The sequence below is a fragment of the Simochromis diagramma genome, unplaced genomic scaffold (genome assembly GCF_900408965.1).
Source record: "Simochromis diagramma unplaced genomic scaffold, fSimDia1.1 OVJJ01000602.1, whole genome shotgun sequence".
Classification (NCBI taxonomy): Eukaryota; Metazoa; Chordata; class Actinopteri; order Cichliformes; family Cichlidae; genus Simochromis; species Simochromis diagramma.
The window spans coordinates 5,440,950-5,468,807 of NW_024387040.1; the positions used below are offsets into that span (position 1 = coordinate 5,440,950).

The window sequence follows — 27,858 nt, forward strand, 5'->3', positions numbered from 1 at the left end:
GGGTAATACACTGTTAAGAGATCATAGCAAAACTCCAAAACTTTCAGCTGAAAGTGTGTGTAATCACTGAAGCTCACTGTGGCAGGAAGTTTGAGAAGACCAATGTCATAAGATGGCTACATAAGGTGCCAAAGGTGTTTAAGGTATGTCTCAAAACACTTGTATATATTTAGAAACAAGCATCCACAAACACCTCCACCATACTACTGAAAATAATGCCCAAATCCAAATCGATCTGATGTTATTCATAACACATTCAATACATTTGTTTGGTTCTCTCGTTCCTTTATATTTTCACTCTTTGTGATAAACCCAGGAGAACCTCTGAACCATTTGCCATCTCAGTGTGGAAAATAAAAATAACAGACTAGTTGAAGGGGGATTTAAATAACAGCCTGGAAATATTTAAAAATTAAAAGTACTGAACGCATTTTCCCACTGCCACAAAACCGTCAAGCTTTTCCCCTTTCTCCTATACTGAGGGGACGCATTTCTGCCCCCCCGGACACAACAAACCGGTCAGACTCATTTCTCATGAGTCCAAAGATTCAGGTGGTGCAGGAATAGAGCTTTGTCTGTTCCACATAACTCAAGTATCACTCCAAGCTGACCACCTGGGACTGCATTTGTGTCGGGGGATGGTCTTTCAAGCACTTTTTCCCTTTACTTTTCCAAACCAACTGATTTCCTTTGATCAACAGCATAGATATGTCCCCTCCAGCTTTAATAACCGCATTTAAAAAAACAAAACATAAAAAACAAACAAAAAAACAACAATGTGATTTGAAAACGCCAAATCTTTCCCCCTCCACCATGTCAACTGTCAGAAGTTGGTAACTTTGTCAACAGGAGCACTATAGGATGCTTAGCTTTTTGTCATTGTCAATTAACAGTATGAAGAAAATTTGAAAAAAAAAAGAAAGAAAGAAAAAAAAAAACAACAACAGGGGACCCCCTTGTGAAATAAATGCAGCAACTTTTATGCTTGAAATTTGTTTTCTCTTTTTAGCGTCCTTTGAAGAAAGTGTTGAATCCTGGGGCATTTGTCACAGTTCTGTTTCTGTGGAGGTGGCCACATTAGTGCCTTTTCCGAACGCTGTGCCCCTACTCTGACTTCTGAAGCTCTCCACTGGGCAGTGCACAAGGACTGCGCAGGCTCTTTTGCAACACATGGGCATCTGCAGGCTCTATCCTCTTGTAGTAATTCTTCTTTGTCTCAATAATCTCAAAGCCAAACTTCTGGTAAAAGTCAATGGCCGACTCATTGCTGATCTGCACATGACTGTAGGGTGGGAAAATACAAATGCATTAACAGGCAGCTCATCTGGAAAATCAGTCAAAAATAATTATTGTATGCAGATAAGTTTTCATGCAAATTCTGCAAACACTCACAGGTAAATATTATCAAAAGTTCCATCCTTCTCGCAGATGTTTAGCACATGATTAAGCATCTTTGTACCTGGTGTAAAAGTAAAAACAAAATCACCAATTGCACAACAGCCTCTTCTTGAGGTCCTCATAACTTTTAAGAAACAGTATCAAACAGTCTAGTCTATCATACATCTCATAGAGGATGACTATTGCTCCTTTTATTAATTTTGTTCTTTTGTAAGGTGACCTTGGCTTTTTGAAAGGTGCCCTCAAATAAAATGTATTATTATTATTATTGTAACTTCCGTTATCAAACTAATGACAGTAGAGCTTCTATTCACCTGAATCACACATAAGGATCATTAATGATAGTGGGGAAGAAAAAAAAAAGTTTCTTCTTCAGGAATCAATAACAGAAACAATCTATTACTACTTACCAATTCCAAGTCTACGGTAGGGTGCTAGACAGCCAAGTGTCATGATGTACAGTCTCTTCTGGTTCTGAGAGTGGTCCACTCTGCAGCACACAGCACCCACTGCAATGTCATTGAAGTACGCTGCAAAAAACCAAAACAAAACATGATGCTGAAAGATCAAATACCTCTAAAAGCCACATTTCTACATTTCATTTCCCATGACTGAAAATCAAGCTGTTAAAGTGCATGCAAACTGAATTCCACCAGTCGCTTTCCTCTTTAACGCATCAATGTCATCACATACAGTCATAATCAGGTGTCACCCTAACTGAAGTTGTCTAGGTGTAAGTATTGTGATGTCTTACCTAGCTTTGCAAGCTCTCCAACTTCCAGCACATCTTTGTAAAACTTGTCGTTATAGCTGACGGGGAAGATGACCTGGTTGAGGCGTTTCAGCTGCTTAATGTTGTGGGGCGTAACGTCCCCCAGCTCGATCCGGCTACTGGAACAAGAGCAAAACGGTCAAATGGCTGACAACAGGTAAACCATTTCATTTAACATTATATGAACCAAAATACAATAAAGACTAATAAACTGACATCTTACAAGCCTTCTATCCTTTATATTTGTTTATAAGCACAGTTCTTTCAGTCTATACACTCAATAGTTGAGTAAACACTTTTACTATCAAAGCTCAAAGATGAATTACGCAGATAGTTGTCTACTTTGAGTACTGATTAAATCATCTCTCATGAACTGCGTGATTTCGTCCCAAAAGCTATAACACTGCTGAACTGAACCAGTTATCAAATCTTGTATAGCTTAAATCAACATGTCCCCTCATAATCACACACATACATTTACATAATCTACTACTAACAGTAATTCTTTGGACGAATGTCGCTTAGAAATAAATTTAAACAACACCTGCAGCTTGTGCTTTTTATAACTCTTTACTTAAAAATGAAACTTTTCTACCATCAAAATTGATTAATATTCTCCTTTAAATATCTATAGGATGACCAGGGGACATGGCTGGATTTATGTAATTAGTAAATGACCCACACATAGCAGTCCACTCGCCTCAGTGAGAGGTTCACTGTGGTATTTATAGGACGACTACACATCCAAGAACTGGTGGAGGTCACGTGTGTTGTCCCTAAGCATGTACAATGAGATCGGTGAAACCCTAAGTATACAATTAATACACTTCAGCATTTATTGCCCTCGTGGAATAAGAGAATTTATTCAGAAATGTCCAGAAGCATCATTGCTAGTGTGTTACTTTGGCAGATCAAGTTACACTGAGTCAGCTGGCACAAACGCTAAAGTTGCTGTCATGTGTGACATTAAAATGGTAACTTTTTTGCCCAACGTGAGATAGCTGCGTCTAAGACTTTCGACAAAACTGGTATGACTCTGTGCAGGTAGCTGAGGTTCGCGGCAAATACCAAAAATAATCAGAGCTATGATTAGCTTAGCTAAACTGGCTTTACTGACTCAGCTCTCCACTAGCAGCGAGCTAGTTAGCTTAGCTTGTTCGCGACCTACACAAACCGACAAGCGGCTAAAGTTAACGACAACAACTAAGACAGCACCACTTCAGTGACGGTGCTGTCCTTTATATAGTGGCCATGAACCTAAATAAAAGTCGTTTCGCAAGCTAGCTAGCCTCGCCGTCACCTCCCCGCCTCCTCCTGTAGGAAAAAAACAGACATGAAAAACTTTACTTGTGCTAAGCTACGTATTCGTGACCCAAAAGTTCACACTCACCCTTTCATTTTAAAGAGATGATATCCCTTATTTTCGAAGAGTCTGAACTCTGAAGTTGTTTCGGGTAAAATGTGAGAAACTGGAAAGAGTTGGGGTCGGGGATGCCTCCCGTTTTACCCTCCACATGTAGCTAGTTACGATGGTTGCAGTTAGCTTAGCCGCCACACTCCTTCCACGACTGTGTGGAGACGGACTGTCAACCCTGACCTCCGCATGCGCACACGCGCCTCTAATGTTAGATATGAGACTTTTTGACCTGGATTTGGACTCTCAGGCTCTTTTCCAGCCAAATTAAGACATTTAAATAACGGTTTATGTGTTGAAAACATCCTGGTTCTCAGTCCTAATTATATAGGGCTCGTATTCGTCTCGCATTATTTAAGGGGACCTTACTTCTGGTGTGACATTGAGGCGTGTGAAATGCATTTGTCTGACCTCCGAAAGCAAGCATGATATTTTTGGGGGGAAAAGCGCCTACGTCTTCGCCCCAGAATTATTTGTTGTAGAACAACTGGATTACTACTAGTCAATGAAATCTAGCGTTTTAGTTTTCTAAATATATTACTGAAATTATTTTTATATTTATCTACTCATAAAAAAGGAAATCCGAAATTAGTTTATATATGTAATACAGTGTTGGTCATATGGATGCTGAGATTTTCTGTTACACAACGAAAGCGAAAGAAAAACCCATGAGCCCTGTAGTTCTGTAAATTTGTAGTTTGGAGAAACGTATACACCCCCCAATAAATAAATAAAACAATAAAAAAAACAAAAAACCAAAACAAACTGGGGGTATGTATACGTATTTAAATAAATGTATTTTAGCAAAATTACATTTTCATCGTTTACTCCTAAACCACCTGAAAGATAAACCGGGAGTTGTGAAAGCACCTCCATTTTGGCTCAACCGTTGCTGAAAAGATATCAAACAACATGAGAGATAAGCTGCCGTGGCTCATTATGATCCTTGTAATGTAGATAGGTTGTTTATCGTTGCATACCAACAGAACTTACATCACTGTGGGTTTACGCTCGCTCACATAAGGTGTACTTAAAAGTTTACGTAGTCTCCCATAAAACCAATTTACCACAAAGGTGAAAACATAATTTAACACAAGGGTTTACAACAACAATATGAGAAGCTATGAGCTCGGAGTCGTGCTTTATGCAAAGTGAGGTTAAATGACCACAAATATCCACCAGTTAGAGATCTTTCCGGTAGTCCAGGGGAGGATCCAAAATGGCGCCAGTTGCCGCTAGCCCGCAGTAAAAGCAAGCGGTGAGTGAATGAAGTCAGCTGATCTCGCTGTCACGCTCCGCAGCAGCCAGCGTTCCTCTCTCGAACCAAGACAGTAAACGGACACTTCACAGCCACACGGTAAATATCCCGTTTTTCATTTTAACGTCGTTTTAATATTACGAAGTATATTTGGATGCGTGTGTATAGTGAAACCGTTTAGCAATCCCTATGCACCAGAATAGTAGAGACAGCATTTTTTTTCCACCCAGGCCGACAAACCAGTCTTGCTATCGTTTTCACAACACCTAATCACACACACAGCTAGCTAACCTTGTTGTTAACGTAAGGACAAAATATGGCCGAGTGGAAATTACAAACATTATTTTTTCCGGCTTTATTATTCGGATTTCAGACTCTTCCTGTTGTGGCTAAACAACTGGCTAGTTTATAGTTTCGAATATTGTGCACTCGATCAGCAGCGTTACCTGCGTCCATGGGACTTTCATTTAACATCTGCATGTCAGGATGCTTTGCAGAATCACCTCACTTACATGTAACATTACTGAGCCTGTTTTTACCCAGACAACATCTCATACAGGTTACCCTTTTAGTCAGAAGGGACACTCGGGTTAAGCTCACTACAGACTCCTCAATTGCTGTCTGATAAGCTGTTTTATCGGTGTAACATTTGGTCCCAACAGGAGGCTTGCCGTCAATTGTTGCCCACATTAGTATATTAATGCTGTGGTAAATTGTCTTTAACCTCCTAGGACCTGGCGTCCACATATGTGGACATCACATTTTGGGCTATTTAGACCAAAATACGAAATTTTGCTCTACGAGGGCCTGATATCCACTTACAAGGACATTATACAGCTACTGTTCTATCAAAATTTTAAACGAATATCCTCATATGTGGCTCTTATTTTTCTTAAAAACAAAAATAAGGTTAAAAAAAAATCTGGTAATTCTTTGTTTTTACATTCATCGCGCCCCAATATGCCCAAATATCAAAGAGAAATTAAATATGCATGCCGTGTAAGAGTTCGGGTCTTAGGAGGTTAATATGTGAAGTACTGCAGTCAGGTGGGAGAAAATCTCCAGAGTTTCCACATAGACAGTTATGATTTTGACTTCCCAGTTTTTCACCATGCTGGTGTTCCACTTCCTTAAAGAGACTCATCGTCTGAGGGCAGCCAGTCATGTGCCAGGATCATATGACTTAGTGTCATGTAGAATACTTTTTCCATAGCTGTTGTATCTGGAAGTTATGAAAAAGTGCTACTCTGTGGGTTTATTACATACAGAAGTTAATTATTCCAATAAATATTATTGTGCTGCTTTAAAAGAAGACATATTTGATGTTTTATGTGTAATTCTTTTGTTATTTATTGTGATGTTATTAATCAAATGGGCAGAGGCTTGCCTCTGGTACACTAACAGGTTTTCCAGGTGAGCTCCCTGGATAATACCAGTATTATCCAGTTAAAACCAGTAAATTTAGTCTGGTGTTTTTGAGCAGTGAAGCCTTCCTATGTATATCTCTCTTGCAGTTCTTGCTTTAATCAATAGGTGGAGCTGCTTTATTCCAGCACAGATGGCCAAGCAGCCTAGCGTGAGCAGGAAGATCCGTGCATCAGTAGGAAGGGCAATAAAGGACATAGATGTAGAAAGATGGAAAGAAAGGGGGGGCAGAAAAAAAATCCACAATATAGGCATATTTTCTTGATGTAACTGCAAGTATTGAATATATTATCTAGCAGATAAAGCTGATCTTGAATGTGTGCAGAGCATCTGCAGGCAGCGCTTTGTGAGGATGGGTCTGTGTCACGACTCATGGCAGCTTGTGCTTGTGTTACAGCTGCATGTGGCTGAGTTGTGAGGTATAAATATAGCAGAAAAAGGAACAGCCTGATGTGGGAAAGATGCACCCTATTCTATTATGAAGAAAAAAAAAAAAAAAAAAAAAAAAAAGAGGATGCAGTGGGATCCCCCACTAATGTTAGCCGGATGTGCCACACTGACTGACTGTAGTAGGCCAGTGGACTGGCTGGTGAGGTGGCCTACTTCTGCCTCTGATGCTGAGACTGCAGCAACACAAGGAGCCCTGAGCAGTGATGCTGTGCATTCTTCAAGGTTTCCATGGTTATTACAGGGGGAGACAATATAGAGTAGTCAGCATAATGCCAGGAAAACATTTAAATGAACTCATAATGAGAATATAAATTTGTCCAATTCTGGTCAAAAGTCCACATTCATATATCCATTTGCTTACCCACTCAGCCTGTACAAGTTGCCAGTTCATCACAGAGGTATTCAAATTCATTTGAATACACAGAATGTCTATGTGTTATAAGAAAAACAAAACATTTTTTTGAGAGCTGCTGTGAGTTTTTGAATCAGCACATTAAAGGTGGCTTTTGTAATTACCGCCTTTGAACTTTCACCACCGGTGGTCACCGTTTCACTAGTAATTACGTTGAAATGTTTTCAGATGTGTGCTGGTGTTCTTTTAACTTTCAGTATTTCTTTTTACCTCTCCTATTTCCTCATAAGGTTTTGGTTTTACCCATCCAGCCACTCTAAACATGAACGTTTCTTTTTACGTGGTTAAATAAGAGTTCGACTGGCCTGCAAAAATACTTCCCAGCTGAATTCCCATTTACTTGCTGCTGGGCGGGCACCATGGGCACCTAAGTTTGTGAATGCAATAACTTGAAAATGAGAAGTTTCAAATTGATACTTCTAAAAATAATCAAACGCGGATTATCTTTGTCCTCAGATGGTAACCGGGGTGCTCTCCCTGAGGCTGGTTCTGCTGGAGGTTTCTTCCTGTTAAAAGGGAGTTTTTCCTTCCCGCTGTTGCCAAAGTGCTTGCTCATAGGGGGTCATAGGATTGTTGGGGGTTTCTCTTTATTATTGCAGAGTCTTTAGGTTACAGTATAAATTGCCTTGAGGCAACTGTTGTTGTGATTTGGTGCTATATAAGTAAAATTGAATTGAACTCTCGTAGGGGCTTTATGCTGAAAATGAACTAATTTGTCATTTTAAATTTGTCACAAAAAGGGAAGTTGTTGTCAGTAACAGCTGCTTATGTTTCTTTTCTTCCAGTCTGACTAATAAACGTGAAGATGGACATGTCCAAGCTGCCCAAGATCAGGGATGAGGAGAGGGAGAGCCAGTTTGGATACGTTCATGGAGTCTCTGGACCAGGTCGGTCACCTTATGAAACTCCTCCTTCATATTTAACACATTATTACCACTTTCCAGAAAAACCTGAGGAGGTGTAATGACACAAACGCATTTAACCACATCTGTATTTCTCAGTCTTGGTCACAACAATAAGGTTTTGTGAGCACTATTTTATCCTACAAAGGCACAACAACTTTGCTTTTACAACAAACAGTGAAATTCATTTCAGTCAAACAAAAAGCAACCACTCTTATGATTACATCTCATCTGTGCTTCTAGTGGTGACAGCGACGGCCATGGCAGGAGCAGCCATGTATGAGCTGGTCCGTGTCGGCCACAGTGAGCTGGTGGGAGAGATTATCAGGCTGGAGGGAGACATGGCCACCATCCAGGTCTATGAAGAGACATGTATCCTTATTTTATTAAGCTGCTGTTATGGGATATTATAAAAGTTGATCCTGAAACAAGAAGATGATGTCCATATAAACAGTCAGATAGGGTTTGGTTGCAGGATTTCTCCATTTCATGCTACTCAGTCTCTTTCTTCCACCCTGGATTTGTGGTACATTCACTAAAGTGGGTGCATCATTTGTTATGCTTCTTGCACCAAGTTTGATAGAGCTGCAGGTGACATTGTTTAGGACAGTATTAATAACATCAGTGTAACTAAGCTACTGCTGTATTTACTATCTAATTGTCAGTATACTTCCATCCCTAACTGGTGGTAAGGATAATGATGCTCAAGCGTTTCAAAGGCATCCTGTGTCTTTTACCCAGATTGTTTTGGGGTCATCACTGACCGTCATCACTGACCGTATTTAAGGACGTAGTCAATTAATTTGGAAAAAGCTACTGTACCCTTTACTATAAAAAATAATCTTTTATGTAACTGGATGGATTAAGTCACAGCCGTAAATTCCTAATGAGAGCGTGTGAATCTGGATATAACAGACATTCCATTTCTGTGTAGAAACCAAAACGATTTTGTATTTTTTTTTTAAAGCAGTCTTGAGCAAGCCTTGAGTTCTCCGTGTTTTCCGAAGGTCTTTCAAAGGACTCTTCAATCTAGTCCTTGTAACTGACTATTTTCAAAGGAATGTATTTTTGTTTGTTGACTCATTCAAGTTTAAAAAAAGGCACGTAACTGGAGGGACAAACCAGGTTTTTTTTTGTTTATACATGACAGACAGCTTAGAAACGTTGTTGCTAGAAGCCTGTCACAAAAACACAAAAAAACCACGGCATGGCATGCAGTGTGTCCTTAAGAAATTGGAGGAAACTGGACAAATGGAGGACAAAAACACCTAAAATCTGTTTACAGCAGATGAACAGTATCTTAAAGTCGTGTCTGTAGCTAAAACAGATTTTTGGCTAAGAGTTCAGGCTGTGTTGAAGAAGAAAGGTGGTCATGCCAAATATTGACTTTCGAGGTTGTAGTTTTGCCAAAGACTGTTTTCCCTGCATGTTTGAAAATGTTTCAAATCTCTGCGTCCATTTCCCACTTACCAGCTAAAATATAAAGAAATGAGGGGGGGAGTTCAAGACTATTGAACACCTTGCTGCTTATAAAATAATCAAACTGGGGTTATCTTAGTCCTCAGGTGGTAACTAATTCACCCAAACCCTGATGATTTTTCTGAGCTTGAATTCAGCTGGTGTGTCTGTGGGCGATCCTGTGCTCCGCACGGGGAAACCTCTTTCAGTCGAGCTGGGTCCAGGAATCATGGGCTCAATCTTTGATGGTATCCAACGACCTCTGAAGGACATTAATGACCTCACACAAAGCATCTACATTCCCAGAGGTGTAAATATTGGAGCCCTCAACCGAGACCTCAAGTGGGATTTTTCTCCCAGCAAGAGTCTGCGGGTAGGAGTTTGTAGAGACTTCTTCTTGAAAAGTCTGAGATGTCGGGTGAATTAGATTTACTGTACATCTCTTTTCACTCTATTAGGTTGGCAGTCACATCACAGGCGGCGACATCTACGGTATGGTGTACGAGAACTCCCTCATTAAGCACAAGATCATGTTGCCTCCTAAAAACAGAGGCACCGTGACCTACGTGGCTCCGCCTGGAAGCTATGATATCACTGTGAGTCTGACATGCCTACAGCTGCGGTTGTAATTTACGAGCAGCTTGTGAGGCGTTGATTTGTGCTGATGTTGCGTGTGTTTCTGTGTCAGGATGTGGTGATGGAGCTGGAGTTTGAAGGCGTGAAGGAGAAGTTCACCATGGTGCAGGTGTGGCCTGTCAGACAAGTGCGGCCCGTCACAGAGAAGCTGCCCGCCAATCACCCGCTGCTGACTGGACAGAGAGTGCTGGACGCCCTTTTCCCGTGAGTCTCAAATTCTCCCTCAGACCTTTTACCCTTGATGATTTTTTTGTTTCAGAAAGGTTTTCCTAATATCTTCTCTTCATGGTTTGAAGATGTGTGCAAGGAGGAACCACAGCTATCCCAGGAGCCTTTGGCTGTGGAAAGACTGTCATCTCCCAGTCCCTGTCCAAATACTCCAACAGTGATGTCATCATCTACGTAGGCTGTGGGGAGCGTGGAAATGAGATGTCAGAAGTATTGAGAGACTTCCCTGAAGTAAGTGGCAGTGTACTGGCACCCCTTTCTAAGGAAACTATTGTTCAGAGGTAACTGACAGTGTTGTTTGGGCGACAGCTGACGATGGAGGTGGATGGAAAGACGGAGAGCATCATGAAGAGAACAGCGCTGGTAGCCAACACCTCCAACATGCCCGTAGCTGCCAGAGAAGCCTCCATCTACACAGGTGACTGTTAACAGTACCCTAAAGTACTTTTTATCTCTCACCCTAACTGTGCGATCCTCTTATAATGAAGAACACTCACTCTTAAGGGATTGCTCACTCACTGTCCTCGTGTGATTCTTTTTAATTGGCTCACATGTGCTGTGCCTTCTAACTCAGTTTATTTTGGCAGGAATCACTCTGTCTGAGTACTTCAGAGACATGGGGTACAACGTGAGCATGATGGCCGACTCCACCTCCCGTTGGGCTGAGGCTCTCAGGGAGATTTCTGGACGTCTAGCTGAGATGCCTGCTGGTAAGTTTGAAGTCTCATGTGAGCAGAGCTTTTTAAAATTTTAGGGCGCAATGTTAGGGTCTAATATGGGGAAGAAAATATTCAAGGATCTCCTAATTATTGTAACACAGATTTAGCTGGTTACAGTCAGAGTCTTTTGAGGGTGGATTTAGTCCAATTTTCACCTAAGCTACGCAACAGCAGGAGGGGCTTGTGAGAAATGTTCAAAAGATTCATCACAATCTTATCAGGTTTTCTAAAGATATACATGGGAGTAACAGGAACAGTACGCTTGCTTTATTTTCGTACACACAGCCATTTAAATAAAAACAACAGAGCAACTGAAACAAGCTGCCCGTTGAACAAAAGGCCTTCTCAAGCTTCTGCAGTGTATTTCTGGTTGATAGAAAAACAGCAACAATTAAAAATGGAAGTTTACTTTTGCAGCACGGTGGTGCAGTGGTTAGCACTGTTGCTTCACAACAAGAAGATTCTGGTTTGAGTCTGGCTAGGGCCCTACTGTATAGAGTTAACATGTTCTCCCATTACCTACATGGGTTCTCTCTGCGTCCTCCAGGAGTATAAAGACATGCATGCTAAATTAATTAGTAGTTATAAATTGGCTGTCGATGTGAGGTAGATAGAATACTTAACGTTTATAGAATAAAGTACCTCATGAATGTATGTATGAGTGCACTATATAAATGGCACTCCATATAGCATATATGCCATTCTTTTATCTTCATTTGACTTTATATAGATAGAACAAATATTGACCCATAAGTATGAATTAAACCATTTTGTGTTGTTTGAGGTAAAACTGCAAAAGCGACTGTATGAAAACAGCTGACAGCTTCGAATTTCATTAGAGTGGAGCTGGTGTGCTTTGGTGCTTCGGTCTTTGGTAAAATAAAAGCAGAGTGGTACTTGGCACAGCATAAAAAGCTATTTCCTGCATCTGCCCACAGACAGTGGTTATCCTGCGTATCTGGGTGCCCGACTCGCCTCCTTTTATGAGCGTGCCGGAAGAGTGAAGTGCCTGGGCAACCCAGAGAGGGAAGGCAGCGTCAGTATTGTAGGCGCGTGAGTACAGCTTTGCATCACTAGAGGGAGACATTACTCTGCACATCTTTTTTTTTTTGAGAGGCAACAAAAAGTTGAATACAGCAATTTAATGAAAATGTTTGTGCTTTTTTCCAGTGTATCGCCCCCTGGTGGTGACTTCTCTGATCCTGTTACCTCAGCCACACTTGGTATTGTTCAGGTAAAGGATCACCTTCTGATCCCACGCTGACTGGATCAGCTTTATAAAATCAGATGTGCTTTATTATTTCCCCCATTTCTTCCCCTCTTAGGTGTTCTGGGGTTTGGATAAGAAGCTGGCTCAGAGGAAGCACTTCCCATCCGTCAACTGGCTCATCAGCTACAGCAAATACACCCGCGCCCTGGATGAATATTACGACAAGCACTTCCCTGAATTTGTACCTTTGCGTACCAAGGCGAAGGAGATTCTGCAGGAGGAAGAGGACCTGGCAGAGATTGTGCAGCTTGTCGGAAAGGTAATTTACCACAGAGACAAAGCCAGAAACAGATCCTAAAAAATATTTGTTCACTGGTTCCATTTTGGCGTGTTTCAGAAATTCATTGAAGTCTTTTCACATGAATAAATAAAAGTGTCATTATCTCTGACAGGCTTCACTGGCAGAAACAGATAAAATCACACTGGAAGTGGCCAAACTGATCAAAGATGACTTCCTGCAGCAGAACGGTTACACTCCTTATGACAGGTAACATTTATAGCCTACGTGACTTGAACCTTAACTGATGTTACTGGCTCAGATTTTGAAAAAAAATGATGATTCACTGCTGGGTAATTTCTGTGTGGAGATCGTTAGATTAATAGCAGCATATTTACTAAACGGGGCCAAAATAGTGTCCAGGTCCAAAAAATACGATGCTTTTTTTTTTCTGCGTTAAATATCATTGCAATCGCGGTATCACAGTGTTAGCTGTAAATTGCATGTCATAAACATTAGTAAATCAGTTTGCACACTTGATTTAAATATTCTTGTCCCTAAATACCAACAAACGGCAAAACCCAGGTTGTGCTGCTGCAAAGCAGTAAGTCTGGCCCTAGATCTACTCTTTATAAATCATAAGTACCCCGTTTCTTGACCTAATCTACAGTTAGCTCCTTTTTTTCCTGACTCTTTGCTGTCAATCTCCTCAGGTTCTGTCCTTTCTACAAAACAGTGGGCATTCTCTCCAACATGATAGCTTTCTATGACATGGCACGGCACGCGGTGGAAACCACAGCTCAGAGCGACAACAAAATCACCTGGGCCATAATCAGGGAGCACATGGGAGAAATCCTCTACAGGATCAGCTCGATGAAATTCAAGGTGTGTTCAGGTGTACATGCAAAAGCCACCGTGTGTTTCTTCTGTTCTTCCTTCATCTGTTTTTTTTTTTTTTTTGGTTTAGAATTTTTTTTTCTTCTGTGTTAGTTTTTAAGCAGCAAGATTTCAAGAAGTCAAAAGCTAACTTAGAACCTGTTTCTACCTGTCGGATTAAATAAGCCAACACAGATCGTTTTCTTTTCGAGCTTTGACACTTTATTCCTGTTTATTTCCGTGTAGGACCCGGTTAAGGATGGTGAAGCCAAGATCAAGGCCGAGTATGCACAGCTGGTGGAGGACATGCAGAACGCCTTCCGTACCTTGGAGGAATAGGCGCCCACCAGTCACAATCTTTCGAGTTTTCATCTCAGACCCCTCCACTGCAGAATCACATTCCACCTCCATGTATCCCCCAAACTATCTGTACTCAATTGTGCTCCTCTGTGAGTCACCGTGTGAGAGTGTGTGCATGTGAAATTTCATGTGGAGGGAAAAGAGAAAGATGTACTGTATTCATTATTACTCGTTGCCTCGTATCGGCACACTCTGGATCCTCTGCATGGTCATCGATCATGTGTGCGTGTATGTGAATTAGATGTGTGTATGAAACAGGGATCCCTTCACCTTGGTAATTCCTTTCTCTGTTTACATGAATCCTATGTGTTGTGTTGCTCTTCCTGAAGAGGATTGTTCAGTTGATGTATTGTAATTCACAGACCATCTGTACAGAAGAGTATTGAATATAAATTTAATGAGATCAGTCTATTTATTGCCAGCATTTTGACGTAAAGGCTTTGTTTCTTTTTGTTTTTATGGTTGTGTTTCACGCTGTGCAGTGCTGTGTACTTTGCTGTGTGAATGTGTAAGAGTCCAACGCTCTGCTGTCCAGTGCTTTCATCATGTTACTCCCAAAGAATTAAAACATGAGAAAAAAAACCCAGTCATTGTGGTGTCGTCGCCTGTTTGACTTCATTGTTTCTGATGATACTGCTGGAGCTGTTAAACTGGTTTCCCCACATATCACACATACTGTGTAGTCTCCTGACCTCAGGATCGATTTGCGTAACATTTTAACTACCTTAATTACTACTGGTTAAAAGCAACAGCTGAATCTTAGTGCTTGTAATCTAATATAAAATAGTCTTAATCTCATGTGAATTTAGCAGTTAAATATCAAGTTAAACACAACATAAAAATAGTTTAAATAAGTAGCATAATTTGTACCTCAAAGTCAAAAAAGTATAAAGCGTAAAAGTGAGTTCATTGTCAAGTTCAAGGTAGCAGTTTGTAATGATTTCAGCTTTGAGACATGGTGTGTTATCCTGCTGGAAGCAGCAGTAAGAAGATGGGTACACTGGTTATAATGGGATGGACACGGTCAGCAATGATACTCAGGTAGGCTGTTGTCTTAAATCATGCTCAATTGATACTAAGGGGTCAAAAGTGTGCCAAGAAAATAGCCCCCACACTATTACACCAGCAGCAGCACCCTGAATGATTGAGCCAAGGCATGATGGGATAAATCCTTTCATGCTGTTTATGCTCAAGTCTGATCTTACCATCCAAATGTCGCAGCGCAAATCAAGACTCATCAGACAAGGAAACATTTTTTTTCACTCTTCTATCATCCAATTTTGGTGAAAATGTAAATTGTAGCTTCAGTTTCCTGCTCTCAGCTGACAAGACCTGCACCATGTGTGGTCTCCTGCTGCTGTAACCCATCTGCTTCAAGGTTTCACACGTGTGTGCTTAGAGATGTTCTTTTGCAAACCTTGAGTAGTAACAGTGGTTTTGTAAAGTTACGGTCACCTGTCTGTCACCTCAAAGCAGTCTGTCCATTTTCTTCTTGCCTTTGGCATTAACAAAACATTTTTACTTGGATATTTTCTCTTTTTAGAATATTTTCTGTAAACTAGAGAGAGTTGGGCTGGAAAATCAGCAGTTTCTGAAATAGTCAGACCAAAAGGACTGCCACGTTTACAGTCACGTAAATAACCTTGCTTCTCTATTCTGATACTCAGATCATCCTGGGCATGTCTACATGTGTAAATATATTACGCTGCTGCCTTGTGATTGGCTGAGGAACAGTAAACAGGTATACCTAATGAAATACTTAAAAAAAAAATCACAATGCGCTACTCAGTCAAATGGCTATAATTGAAATCAACCTTTCATCTGGAGGATTACTAAAATAAAAGGGTTTTTTTTTTGAAGATTTAAGTAATTGAGTGAAGCCCAATGAGCGTCACCACCAATGAGATGACAACTCCCTTAAGGAATGCTCCCTGGGCCGGATAAGATGCACCTGCAGGAAGGCGTGCCAAGAGCACTTTAAACTCGGGAGAGCCTCGGAGTTGTGTGGGACAAACGGCTGCGTTTTTATTTATTTATTTATTTTAACCTCGGTCACGCATAGCAGAAATCCTGGGTCCACTACTTGACAGGTAAGTGCGCTCATTAGAGAGCACGTGGAGATGTAAACATAAGCTTGATAACAGAGTATCTGATCTTTGATAGTCTTTTATCAACTTGAGCTGTTTGACTTGGCTGCACATCAGCTGATAGCTCCCATCTCTCATCTCTATCTCGGCGAACGGGAAAAGGGGGAGGCTGCTTTAAAGTCCTGACTTTTTCCCCCTCCTGTCAACTTTTAACTTGTGGCCACAAAACCTGCACTTTTACCGAAGGTAAGCTCGTGGTAAGCTTTCCAGTTTACCACGAAATCGTGCAGGTTTCTGTTCAGTGGCATACCTGCACATCCTCACTAAGCTCTCTAGTCAAACCAGTTCCGTTGAAGCGATAATGACCTCCCCAGCGGACCTGATGTTTGTTGACATTTTGCAGGTTATTAAAGTTCAACCCTCCAAAAAGAGCTTTCCGCCTCGTCCTGACACCCGCTAATCAAAGTTTAAAGCGATAACGCTAAAGCACGAATGGTTTAAACATAGCATATTACAGCATAGCCAAATGTATAAACCCACATATATCAATGCACTTTTGCTTCTAAGCAGCGCAGCAGAGCAGATGGACCAGGTATCCAACCGGTCAGGAGTGGGCAGTGATGACATCACAGATGATACCTCACTGCCGGACCTGAGGTCGAGCTCAGATGAAGATGTAAGGAAAAAATACAACTAACATAAAGCTGCTGCTGCTCTCATCAGTGCCATAAACTGTGAAATGGAAAATCTTTCACTGCCCCCTTGTGGGAGGCCATGTTTCCTCCCAGCACAAAGGTGTGATTGCTGTTTCCTCTCTGAGGCTCATAAATCTGCTCATCATCTGGAGATGTTCTTTATTTTATCATGCCTGTCTACACATGTTAATCTCGGTTTTACAGATCTCATCGTTTTGTTGTTTCTTTCACAAATTCTTGCTCTGCATTAAAGTCCTCGTGTCATTAATGTGAACTGTTCCTCTGTCAGAGCTCTGACGTTCAGACACAGTGCCTCGCGGCACCTCAGCCTCCTGTGCCAACCTACAAACAGAGGCTCGAGGAGTTTAAGAAGCTGTTCAAAGAGCTGCCTGAAACAGAGAGACTCCTAGTGGGTGAGTTGAAAAGGCTACCATTGTTGGGTCTTTCATTGTGTACATCAGTTCCATTCTTTATATCCAAATGCATCATAATATTTATTTTATTTGTGTCATGACATTCAATTCTCTATGGGCGTCTTTGCATCATTTAATTTCTGTAAACAGTGCACATCATTTATTATGTTAGAGCTGCTCAGGAACCTCCAGTCACATAAACAATGATCATTTCTCGAGCTTTTAGCAACAGCCAGAAACCCACAGTTGTAACAATTTAATGAGCACTGCATTTCAGCACCAGTTTTTTTTGTTTGGTTAAGTTCAATATTTTAAATGATAAAAAGGATCTGCTCACAAAAAGGTTTCTCTGTGAAAATGCTCATCTTTATTCCAAATGCAGTTGAAACCTAAAAACGGCAAACACAGGTCAGAGACATTTATTTATATGCATGGCGTGTCTGCTTCAGCGCTCTTCTGTGTTTTTCCTCAGATTATCCGTGTGCCCTCCAGCGGGATATACTTCTACAGGGACGCATTTACCTCTCAGTGAACTGGGTCTGTTTCTACAGCAATGTGTTTCGTGGAACAAAGGTAATAACACTGAAGAGAAGGATGGAGAGCAGCAGGACGAGGGTGTAAACTATTTGCTGGCGTTTTCTTAAGTTGCAGTGTGTTTGACCTCTCAGTATCACTGTACCCAAGAGGTTAAACTCACTGATGATAGATATGTGGAGAAAATCCCAGCAGATAAGCAGTTTCTGACACTGTGACCAGTCCATCTGGAATAAACAACCAAAGTCATTTGTATCACCTTTCTCCCCCACTCACCTGACTGGAATTTCAGTAGATATGCTTAAATCTACTGTTGCTGCTATGTGATTTGCTGATTAGATATTTGCATTGGTGAACAGATGACACTGATATTTGTTCTTCAAGCATTCACATTAACCTTTCACTATTATTATTATTATTATTATTATTTTCAAATAGATCACTCTGACACTTAAAAACATCACAAATATGACGAGAGAGAAAACTGCTCGATTCATTCCCAACGCCATCCAGATCTGCACGAGTACAGACAAGGTACCAAACGGCAATCATTCAGAGCTGGTTTAACATATGAAAAACACACATTTGCTTATATTCGGTTTCTCTCTTTGTATTTTCGCTTGCAGTTCTTCTTCACTTCCTTCTCAGCAAGAGAGAAAAGCTACCGAGAATTTTCTCGCATGTGGGAAAACACGCTGCTGGGTAAGGTAAGGCCCTGCTTCACCCACCTGTTGTTACCTGCAACAGCGCATTGTCCCAATCGGTACAGTACTCATGTCTATGTCCAACACTAGTTCATGATTTATAGTCATTTCCAAAAGCACCAGTGGTCCTGTGACTTTATGGAGCATTTATCTAATCAGTTCAGAGTACATATCATGCTCCACTACCCCAGCCACACACGGTCTTCCTTTGAGGTAATCAGTCTTGTTTAGTTATTGCGTGTAGGGTTAACCATCTGCACACAGCACCGGTGTTTGTTCACGAGTCTAGCAGACACAAGGGTTTTATTTTATTTACATGTGTTAACCTGCATGTAAATGAGGGATGTACTTTTAAAATAAACCCACTGGAAGTCAGCTTTCACCTTTTACCCACTTCCTGTGTTCCTGTGTAGTAAAGGTAAACAAATAAGAATAAACAAGAACAGTTTTATTTGTATTGTCCGGATTTTTTTTTCTTTTCTCAATAGTAAAATTAACGATATCTCACTTGTGTTAAACCTGGACATGCAAAGTCATAACGTTTTTTTGTTTGTTTGTTTTAATTGAAACTATTGTCGTCATATCTACTTTTTTTTTTTTTTTTTTTTTTCCCTTTTCCTGAAAGTGATCAAATTAATTCAAATGTGAGATGAATGCGGAAAATTCCACTCAGGTTAAGGCAGTAGCTTTGTTTTGGGTATTCAGACTAAAATAACCAGCATGGTTATCATAGGGTTTAAGATGAGAACCATTCAAGGCGCTTTGGTATCGGCACTGATTAATTTGTTAATCGCTGAACTTTGGACTATCCCGTCATCGGTCTTTAGCCTCTGCCTTGGCACTATGGCAGCCTCTTCTCGTGGGTGTGGGTCCCCTGGGATCTGCAGCGCAAACACCTGAATATAAAAGTTCATTGACCTCTGCAGGTGTGGCCAGGACGGCTGATTTGCATTGACGACTGGCCTCCAGTCGCACTTGACGCTTCGCTGGTGTTGAAGTTGAAACTGTCAGAGGGTTTACTCTAACAAAAATAAAGAAGCTTCCTGTGGCTGTTTCACGAATAAGAGAACGGGAGGTACAAAAACCTTTCTATTTACCTTTTTTCACTGGAGCAAATCTGGGCGGCGCGTCTTGGACTCGCTTGAGTTGTCTACTTCCTGAATGTGGGTGCGCTGTGCGTCCAGGTCACTGATCACTGCCTGGGAGCCAGTAAACGCTCGCAGCTGTGGGATTGTTGTCCTTTAACGCGTAAGTAAAACCTGCGTGTACGGATCTCAAACGTTTTTGTGGGTTTCACGTGAAACAATAATTCGTTCTCATTCGACAAAAACGCGTAAATTTCCAGTGGAATAAACGGGTCTACAATAATCTCGTTCATCTATTTTGAAGTGAAGATCTTGTTTGTGTAACACTGTTTTGTGTCTAAAAACTGAAGGTCCCGCTTAGTAACACTGTATGGAAGCTTGTTAACGTAGTCTGCTTTTGAACCTTTGTCTGCCAAGGGTTAATGCCAAAGTGTAAGATGAGTATCTATGCAGGTCAGAGAGATAAGGTCAGCCAGTTTGTCGCCCATGGTGACAATACAGCAGGTTTGCTTGATCAGTTTGGGAGTTTTTTTCTTCCTTTGTGTGTCTGTGTGCTTATCTCCTAGGTAAAGACCTCACGTGTCATTCATTTCAAGCAAAACGTCATGGTTGACTTGCCTTTTCCCATCTCTTTCAGTCTCTGACCAGCCACGAGTTATGGCAGACGGTTAGACAGCATTATGGTTTTGATCTTGGCTTAAGCTATGAAGAGATGGATAGCTCACCGATAATAGCAGAATCAAACATGCAGACCAGGTAAACGCACCTACACCATCTCCAGCCACATGCACCGCATGACATGTTTAGAATCTGATGTTGCCCATTTGTTTGCTTGCAGCCTGACAGCCAGGCCTGGCGGAGATGACGGTCCAGGGAGACTAGAGCGGCCCCCTTTCCTCCGCATCCCTGAAGTGGAAAATGGACCCTTGGACACCTCCACACCTCAAGGGGAAGAAACGCCTTCCCCTATTGGCTCACAGAACTCTCCCAACTTGGTATTTAAGCAATCGTGTTTTTAATACTGCAACTGTATATCCATCTTATTTTTGCAAGAATTATGACAAAACTAGCCATAATTGCACCTCAGATCCAATTATTATAACAGACCTCAAAGGAAAACAAAAACACGAAAAACTTGTCTTCTTGCAGGAGGACTTTCGTAACACCCCATCCCAAAGGCGCAGTCCGGCTCCCCAACTGGACCGCCTCGTCCCGGAGCGCGTCTCCAAGCGCTCCTCCCTTTCTCTTGACCTTAACGCCAACGAGAACGGCGTGTCTGAGGAAAGCGGCTCGGAAAGCGAAGAAGAAGGTGACAAGATGCCGCTCAGGGCCTGGTGCGTGCTTAAAACGTGTGGTTTTGTTTTTTGTGGTTTAATATCTTTCTTCCTCTTTTCTCTCCTCAGTGGAGGACCGCGTTGGTCTGTCTCAGGTGTCTGGTCGACAGTATTTGAACCGGGTTTTCCACATCGGTGCAAAACATATGTTTGGAATTCTCTTCACCGACTCCACCTTCATGCGCAGGTTTATGGATGCCCGGAAGATAACCAGTAAGGTTTTTTTATTTAAAAAAAAAAAAAAAAAAAGTTTTCATTCAGATCTAGCAAATAAAAGCTCTTGTGTGCACAGTATTCAAGGTTGCCTTTTGTGTTCTCAGATATCACCTCTACTGCCTGGCAAAAAGACTCTTCTGGTAACATGAAGCGGAGTCTGAACTACACAATAACCATCAACAACCCTCTGATTGGGAAGTTCTCCACTGCTACAGAGTACCAGGTGTGTTTACATCAGCATGAATGACGCTTTCAAGCTCAAATTGATTAATTTATATGTTAATGTTGTTTGAACTACGCCTGGCTGCTTATTTGTACTTTATTATCTGTCAGACGCTGTACAAAGAATCCAGGGATGGTCAATATTACCTGATAAACTCGGAGGTGTACACACATGACGTTCCCTATCATGACTACTTCTACACTCAAACCCGCTACTACATCATGAGTAACTCTAAAAGGAAATGTCGACTAAGGTAAAGTGTCAACTTTTTTTCTGGGTCTGGTTTATTTGGCACTACACTTAAACAAAGCTAGGTGTACTTCATATTAAACTGTACAAAACTAGCAATTTTAACATTTATTAAGTGGTGAACGCACAGTTATATCCTAATTAGATACTGCGCCATGTAAAAACCTTCATCCACCTTTCATGTCTTTATATTATGAGTCAGTATCTCTACAGACTTTATACTCTACCTGATTGCATTTTTTTAGTCACTTAACAAAGACCTATAATTTCTTCAAGCTTGGGGGGGCTGGGCTACCTCGGTGGATGAACCAGTGTTGTCTGCACATAACCATTTTACATTTAGGCACGGAGTAGTGCGGTGGTTAGGATGGTCACCTCACAGGGTTCTGGATTCTCCAGTTTCGTCCCAGAACATTAATGGTGTTAACTGGTGGTTAACTGTGGATGTGAGCATTAAAGGTCGTCCCTCTCTGTGTTAGTCCTGCATTACATTAGCAACTTGCTAAGATGTGATTTTGTGACTCCTTGGCAGGTGCTCAAATGTGATTGTTTTTTTTTTTTTTAATTTATTTTTTTGGCCCATTCTTCTACAGTCTTTAAATCCTGGGGGTTGTGTTGGCCTCATCTATGAACTCTGACCTCCTAGTCCTTTCCGTAGATCTTTCAATTGAATTCAGGTCAGGTGATTGGCCGGGCCATTCTAGCAGCTGTATTTTCTTTCTCTGAAACCAACCTAGTTTCCCTGGCAGTGTGTTTGGATCTGTCTCATTTCATCGTCTTCATCCTGCTAGATGGCGGCAGATTTTACTCAAGAATGTCTCTGCACATTTTTCCGTTCATCCTTCCTTTTTAATTATATGAAGCGTGCCATATGCTGAAAAACAGCCCCACACCATGATGTTCCCACTTCCAAACTTCACTGCTAGTTTTGGGGTGATATGGAGTGCCTTTTGAACTCCAAACATGGCGTGTATTGTGCCATCCAAAGAGTTCAGATTTGGTCTCTTCTGAACACGCCATTATCTCCCAGTATTTCACGGGTTTGTCTAAATACTGGTTCCTGATTTGAGCACCGGGTCGAGCAAGCAAGGCTAATGCAGAGGCTTTGTTTAATTTGATGCAAAGTCTATCTTCATCACACATTATTTGTGTAGTTAACCATGTTATCAATGAGTCTGACTTTTACTTTTATTCTCCTTAACTGGATTTTACTCTGTCACGTTATCAGGGTGTATACCGATGTAAAGTACAAGAAGCAGCCATGGGGCCCCGTGAAGTCCTTTATTACCAAAAACTCCTGGAGCGGCATAGAAGAGAATTTCCGGCATCTGGGTGAGTAGACGGCCTCATCTCCACGCTGTGGAGGGAGAAGAGGGCACTTGCCTGTCTCCTTTCTTCAGCCTGTGATTTTCTTTTCCCTGATCTCATATGAACGAAGGCTCCAACACGCACCATCTAAAGAAACGGATGAGAAACAAAGTCGCAGACATCTATCAGTCTGGAAACTATTATAAAGGCCTTTCTAAGGCCTTGGGACTCCAGTGGACCACCCTTACCCACTAATAGAGAAAACTTTGACCAGTGGTGAACCTTCCAAGGTGGGGCTGGCCTACCAAAGTTAATTAGATGACTTAAATCAGAGGCCTTTTTTGCACCACGGACCGGTTTATGTCCGACAATATTTTCGCAGACCGGCTTTTAAGGTGTCATGGATAAATACAACAAAATAAGACCAGTACTGGTTCCAAAAAAAGACTTATTTATAACACACGGGGGAAAAAAAGACCCAGGGAAACAGAGTTAATGATAAAAACTATTTTAAAAAAAAGACAATTTAAAAACTGCTAAAATCCTGAAACCCATAAATTTCGCACCCAAGCCTAATCTCTCGTGGCCCAGTATCAAGCGACTCACAGCCCAGTACTGGCCCGGGGATTGGGGACCGCTGACTTAAATCGACAACTCATCCAGGTCACAAAAGAACCTGTAACATCATGTAAAAGAACAGCAGGCCTCACTCGTTTCAGTTAAGGTTAAGAGTTTATGATTTAACAATAAGGAGACTGGGGGAAAATGGCATACATGAACGGCGTTCCAAGAAGAAAACCACTGCTGACCACAAATAACACATACGCACATCTCATATCTGCCAAAAAACATTTGGGAAAATACAGTGTTGAGATGTTTTGGCATGACCATGAACGGGCCAGGCCGTTCATGCTGATTACTTTTGCTTTTGCTAAGTTAACCCACCTGTTTCCTTTTATTTATATTTTTTTGGTTTTGCCCTGTGATTACACAACACAGAAGCAGAACTGCTGGAGGAGGAAGCAGAGATGAACCAAGGAGGTGGAGAGGCGGGGAAGATGGGTGGGCTTCGCAGGAGGAGGCGGACTTACAGCCGGACTCTGGCAGAGCATTCAAAGCCCAAAAAGCAGTATAGGCACGACGCTGAGCAGCACAGAGAAGGCAACATGGGTACTGACGCCTTTTTAATAATGAAACTACAGTTTATGAAAATGGGGTGGTGGGATCATTATAACTGTGCTTGGCTTTGAATTAAACACTTAAAGTTGATATTTTCATTGTAATGGCCTAAACTGGATTCAAGTAATCCTTAATGTGGGTTTAGACCTTTAATACACTTTTTACTGTACACTTTGAATAGGAAAGACTCAAACCTGTTATAGCTGTGTCATCTTAAGTAGAGTTATGGTACAATCTTTTGCAACGCTCAGAGAACAGCAACTTTTATACCTCAAGCAAAAAACTGCGTGTCATTAAGAGGAAATGTCTTGACAAATGCGACGTGCTCTGAGTGCAATATTATCCTCATAGGACTGCTAGTCAAAAACTGTTCTGTTGATGTTTGCTGCTGTATTTCAGGCCCTGTAGATATGAAAGGTCCGTATCGATGGAATGTCACAACGATAGTGGCTGGGATGAGTGTGGTGTAAGTTACGACACACACACACACACACACACACACACACACACACACACACACACACACACACACAGAGAAAGATAACTGTTTGTTTTGACTAAAAAAAAAAAAAAAAAGTTTTAGTCTCTTCCGCCTGCCTGCTCTGTTGGTCAGATTACTCAATACCTTCTGCCTTTTTTACAGTCTGCTGATCCTGACGATGCTGAATCTAGGCTTGTTTTTTAAGCTGTGGGCCATGGAGGATGTGGCCCAGCGCATGTATCTGACTACAAAGCATCGCCTGAGGGAGAGGAGCGAGGCCAGGTCAGTTGACTTCCCACTGCTTCTTTGTGACCTGCGTATAACCGAGGACTGTTCATAGATGGTACCTGTAATAGCTGTTGCCACAAGCTCTCAGAAAGCAGAAGTCTTAGTGTGGGTGGACGGGAGGAAGGGTTTCGTCTTCCTCCAGTTTTGTCTGGCCGTTTAAGCAACCCACATACAGCACGAGAACTCTTGTTTTAATGACTCAGTGTTCAAACTGTCTGCTTCTGTGAATTTTTGGTGTTATGTAAGTGACATCAGTGGCCTTCTTTCACATTCTTCACTTCGTTTCTGTTTCTTCTGTAGCAAAAATACCTTACACATGAGAATGAATTCCTCCTTTTGTTATTTAACAGCTTAGCTGCTGAGTATGGATCCAAACTGGGAGCAGCGTTGAGGTCTCCAGAGGAGCTGCGCTTACTCAAAAATGTACTTCAGGACTCCATTAACCTCTTAGAACAGGTAGGTTGTTTAAAAGACCAGTTCATCACAAAATTAAACGTAAATATTTTTCCTTTGTTTAGATTTGTTCTGTTTTGGTTTGATTTGCTCATTTTTGCATATTACGAAGGCCTTTTTTTAAAAAAAAAATTTTTAAATTTTTTTTCTCTCCCCCCCCCCCTGTCAGTGACGTACTCAAAATCCTGAGTGACAAGACTGAACTGCACATTTAACAGCTGACATTTATATAGTTCAGTGAGTTTCTGTTGTGATGGGGTCTGTTTTAAATTGCAAAGCATGTGCTTGTGTTAAAGTGCAGAGCATCGTGGCATTGGCACGAGTAAGGAAAGAAAGGAATTATCTGTTTCTTAGTGTTGTCTTTCAGCCTGACTGCAGTTCTCCCGTATCTTTGCAAACAATACGGCACCAAAATCCTGAAAAATGGCAGACTGACATTTGGATTCATGTTTACTAAACATATGCTTTTTTTTAATTTGTGAGAACTTCAAACATTTAAATAGCTATATACAGTGGTGGAGTTGAGATAAGAGTAATTAATTATGGCCATCTGTGAAGGCACCAATATTGCTAAATGAGCAGGATAAGCAAACCACTTTCTGCAGATATTCTAGCAGAGAGACTGCAGCTCTTTGCCTGCTCTCACTCCAGACGTCGAAAATATGTGGAGCATTATAAAATTAAAGAATCTGACAAGGAAGGCTTGATCTCTTGAACATATCTTATCCTGTATTAAGAAATGTAAATGTTGTCTTTGTTCTCTTTCCATTAAATGCAGACTTATACGATATAGAACAGTTTTAATATCATGGCACTCTTGTGATTTACACAGCTTTTTAGAGTGATTCACATTTAGGCTCCATAAACCTAAAGAGTTGGAAGAAATATGAACACATCTGTTGTTGTTTTTTTTTTTTTTTTTGGGGGGGGGCAGGCAGTCTGTTATGTTAGCTCAAAGCCTAACGCAGGTGTTCATCTGGTCTTGTATGTGTTCTCCTTGCAGCTTCGTACTTCACTGGTGATGCTGCAACAGAATTTTCCAACAGCCAATCACACTGCAGCGCAGCAGTGACGCAGCCACGCCTGGTGACTACAAAGCACCTGTCCCTGTGGGTAAAACGACACTGAAGCACTGAACTGTCTCAGAGGATACCTCTGCTATCCACAGATGTTGCCATGTGGGCATCCCCAGGCACATGCCATGTTTTCTTCGTGGTTATGCACCCCGAAGCCTGTGGTGAGGTATCAGGTGCCAGGATGTTGTTTGTTTGTTTGTTTGTTTTCTAAGCTGCGGACTGACTGCTGGGAGGAGGATTATGTTTCACCAGTCTGGTTTAGATTTCTGCAGAGGACTACTCTCAGCTCCCGCAGCTTCCATGGTTATTTTAATGAGCCTTGTACCACATGAACTGTTGTGAATACTTTAGTTTTATTTTTGGGATGTGAGTCAATATTATTTAAGCTTTTTGCACACATTTACGTTTTTGCACGAGTCTTATGAGTAAGGCTGACTTACGCTCCCCTCCCCTCTCCCCAATCAATCCCACTAATCAGTGACTCAGACTTGAAGGATCATCTACACACTGTGGTCTCGAATCATTTTGTACATGTATACTTCAGTTATTCTGGCCTGCTGATATTTCAATGATTACACTGTGGTTCTTTCCTGGACCTTAAATGAAGCAGACCAGAACGGATCCTCATCACCTGTTCAGGTATAATCAGGGGTGTTTTTTCCTCTGCGCTGATCCAAATTTAGAGAACTGTACGATTTTGTAGTTTAAAATGCTTTTGATGAGGTGATCTTTCAGCGAAGGTGTTGGCTCGGACTATCTCAGTACTGTGAGCTCACTCTGTCAACACTAGAGGAAAGCTTGTTCTATTTTTTTATTTTTTTTTTATTTTTATTTTTTTTAATTCTTAAGGTTTACACATGTCATTCTTGAATTTGAAGACTCATTTTCCTTTACGTATAAATCAATTTCGTTGAATTTGACTGTGTTTGGTCCTGATTGTTGTCGATGTCTTGTCATTGATCATTTTAATAAATATTACTTTTGCCAGAAGTTTTGACTTTTCCTGGAAACCTTTAAAATATAAACACTATTTATATTTAAACTCTTAATGACGATTTTTCTAAATAATGTCTCAGTGTAAATAATGAGCTTAATTTCCAAGTTTGCTGCTTTCTCTTGTTGTGCCAGTGGAACAAACTGTTTCACCAGTGATTGATTTGGAACCTGGTATAAGGCTGATCTGTGTTGGCACAAAGTGATATTTATCTTTGGAAGAATCTGACTTAACTAAGACAGAACTGCCATATAGACTTTTTTTTTTCTTTAAAAAAAAAAAAAACCCCAAACAAAACCAAAACACACACAGATTGTGTTGGTAGGAGCTGCATAGATGCTCTGCTGGGGGAAGCAAAAGATTAAATGGGACTAAAGCCAAATGTGTCTCCATTATTTTGTCACAGGCGAAACATAATATGATCGAGAGTGTTTAATTATTGACCACAAGTCTGTCCTAATTCATCCTCAAAGGAAATTCTATTTCCTCTGTAGTATTCACTTACAGTAGTGATAGCGGGGACTAAACTGCAAGGAGACTCATTTATATTGCGTATGGCAGGATTGCTGTTATCCTTATGAGCATTAATAGTTCATTTGTAGTATTAAGTTATAGGAAAAAGAAATTACTACTTGAATGTTTCCATTTGCATGTTTGAATTCAGAATTTTATACCCGATGGCTTTCCTGAGGCATGCCTAAAGAGATCAGTATATAAAACATTTATGTAAAAGCACAAATAGAA

General features: G+C 41.1%; 3 protein-coding genes across 5 annotated transcripts; 2 read left to right on the forward strand and 1 right to left on the reverse strand.

The window, feature by feature from the left end:
- Positions 1 to 660: 660 nt before the first annotated feature.
- Positions 661 to 3,777, reverse strand: naa50 (N-alpha-acetyltransferase 50, NatE catalytic subunit). Of its 2 annotated transcripts, none has more exons than XM_040044475.1 (5): positions 3,561 to 3,777; positions 2,153 to 2,286; positions 1,809 to 1,928; positions 1,393 to 1,459; positions 661 to 1,282 (listed from the first exon to the last, which is right to left on the reverse strand). In XM_040044475.1, the coding sequence occupies exons 1-5, from the start codon at positions 3,566 to 3,568 to the stop codon at positions 1,105 to 1,107; spliced, it is 507 nt and encodes a 168-aa protein (XP_039900409.1). In that variant the 5' UTR covers positions 3,569 to 3,777; the 3' UTR covers positions 661 to 1,104. The 2 variants fall into 2 exon arrangements, with proteins under 2 accessions (XP_039900409.1, XP_039900408.1); XM_040044474.1 differs by having other exon boundaries at positions 2,153 to 2,289.
- A 1,012-nt stretch (positions 3,778 to 4,789) lies between these two features.
- Positions 4,790 to 14,385, forward strand: atp6v1ab (ATPase H+ transporting V1 subunit Ab). Its single transcript, XM_040044480.1, has 15 exons — positions 4,790 to 4,941; positions 7,915 to 8,016; positions 8,275 to 8,403; positions 9,648 to 9,862; positions 9,948 to 10,085; positions 10,178 to 10,329; positions 10,422 to 10,584; positions 10,663 to 10,771; positions 10,941 to 11,063; positions 12,011 to 12,125; positions 12,243 to 12,306; positions 12,398 to 12,601; positions 12,735 to 12,829; positions 13,273 to 13,444; positions 13,682 to 14,385. The coding sequence occupies exons 2-15, from the start codon at positions 7,935 to 7,937 to the stop codon at positions 13,772 to 13,774; spliced, it is 1,854 nt and encodes a 617-aa protein (XP_039900414.1). The 5' UTR covers positions 4,790 to 4,941; positions 7,915 to 7,934; the 3' UTR covers positions 13,775 to 14,385.
- A 1,359-nt stretch (positions 14,386 to 15,744) lies between these two features.
- gramd1c (GRAM domain containing 1c) lies at positions 15,745 to 27,110 on the forward strand. Of its 2 annotated transcripts, none has more exons than XM_040044478.1 (18): positions 15,745 to 15,885; positions 16,453 to 16,558; positions 16,867 to 16,990; positions 17,463 to 17,563; positions 17,963 to 18,058; positions 18,151 to 18,231; positions 19,951 to 20,069; positions 20,152 to 20,308; positions 20,463 to 20,622; positions 20,717 to 20,860; positions 20,968 to 21,086; positions 21,197 to 21,339; positions 22,564 to 22,667; positions 23,643 to 23,813; positions 24,222 to 24,288; positions 24,466 to 24,585; positions 24,942 to 25,047; positions 26,048 to 27,110. In XM_040044478.1, exons 2-18 carry the CDS (start codon positions 16,466 to 16,468, stop codon positions 26,114 to 26,116), a joined length of 1,974 nt encoding a protein of 657 aa, XP_039900412.1. In that variant the 5' UTR covers positions 15,745 to 15,885; positions 16,453 to 16,465; the 3' UTR covers positions 26,117 to 27,110. The 2 variants fall into 2 exon arrangements, with proteins under 2 accessions (XP_039900412.1, XP_039900413.1); XM_040044479.1 differs by having other exon boundaries at positions 15,750 to 15,885; positions 16,450 to 16,558.
- The last annotated feature ends 748 nt before the right edge of the window (positions 27,111 to 27,858 follow it).

Coding starts and splice junctions, on each gene's coding strand:
- atp6v1ab (XM_040044480.1), top strand. CDS start 7,935: ATGGACATGTCCAAGCTGCCCAAGATCAGGGATGAGGAGAGGGAGAGC. Junction 10,585..10,662: donor TATTGAGAGACTTCCCTGAA/GTAAGTGGCAGT, acceptor TTTGGGCGACAG/CTGACGATGGAGGTGGATGG. Junction 12,307..12,397: donor CCACACTTGGTATTGTTCAG/GTAAAGGATCAC, acceptor TTCCCCTCTTAG/GTGTTCTGGGGTTTGGATAA.
- gramd1c (XM_040044478.1), top strand. CDS start 16,466: ATGGACCAGGTATCCAACCGGTCAGGAGTGGGCAGTGATGACATCACA. Junction 20,070..20,151: donor GAATCAAACATGCAGACCAG/GTAAACGCACCT, acceptor GTTTGCTTGCAG/CCTGACAGCCAGGCCTGGCG. Junction 24,586..24,941: donor AGGGAGAGGAGCGAGGCCAG/GTCAGTTGACTT, acceptor GTTATTTAACAG/CTTAGCTGCTGAGTATGGAT.
- naa50 (XM_040044474.1), bottom strand. Junction 1,929..2,152: donor TGGAGAGCTTGCAAAGCTAG/GTAAGACATCAC, acceptor GGTTTTTTGCAG/CGTACTTCAATGACATTGCA. Junction 1,460..1,808: donor CTACCGTAGACTTGGAATTG/GTAAGTAGTAAT, acceptor CTTTTACACCAG/GTACAAAGATGCTTAATCAT.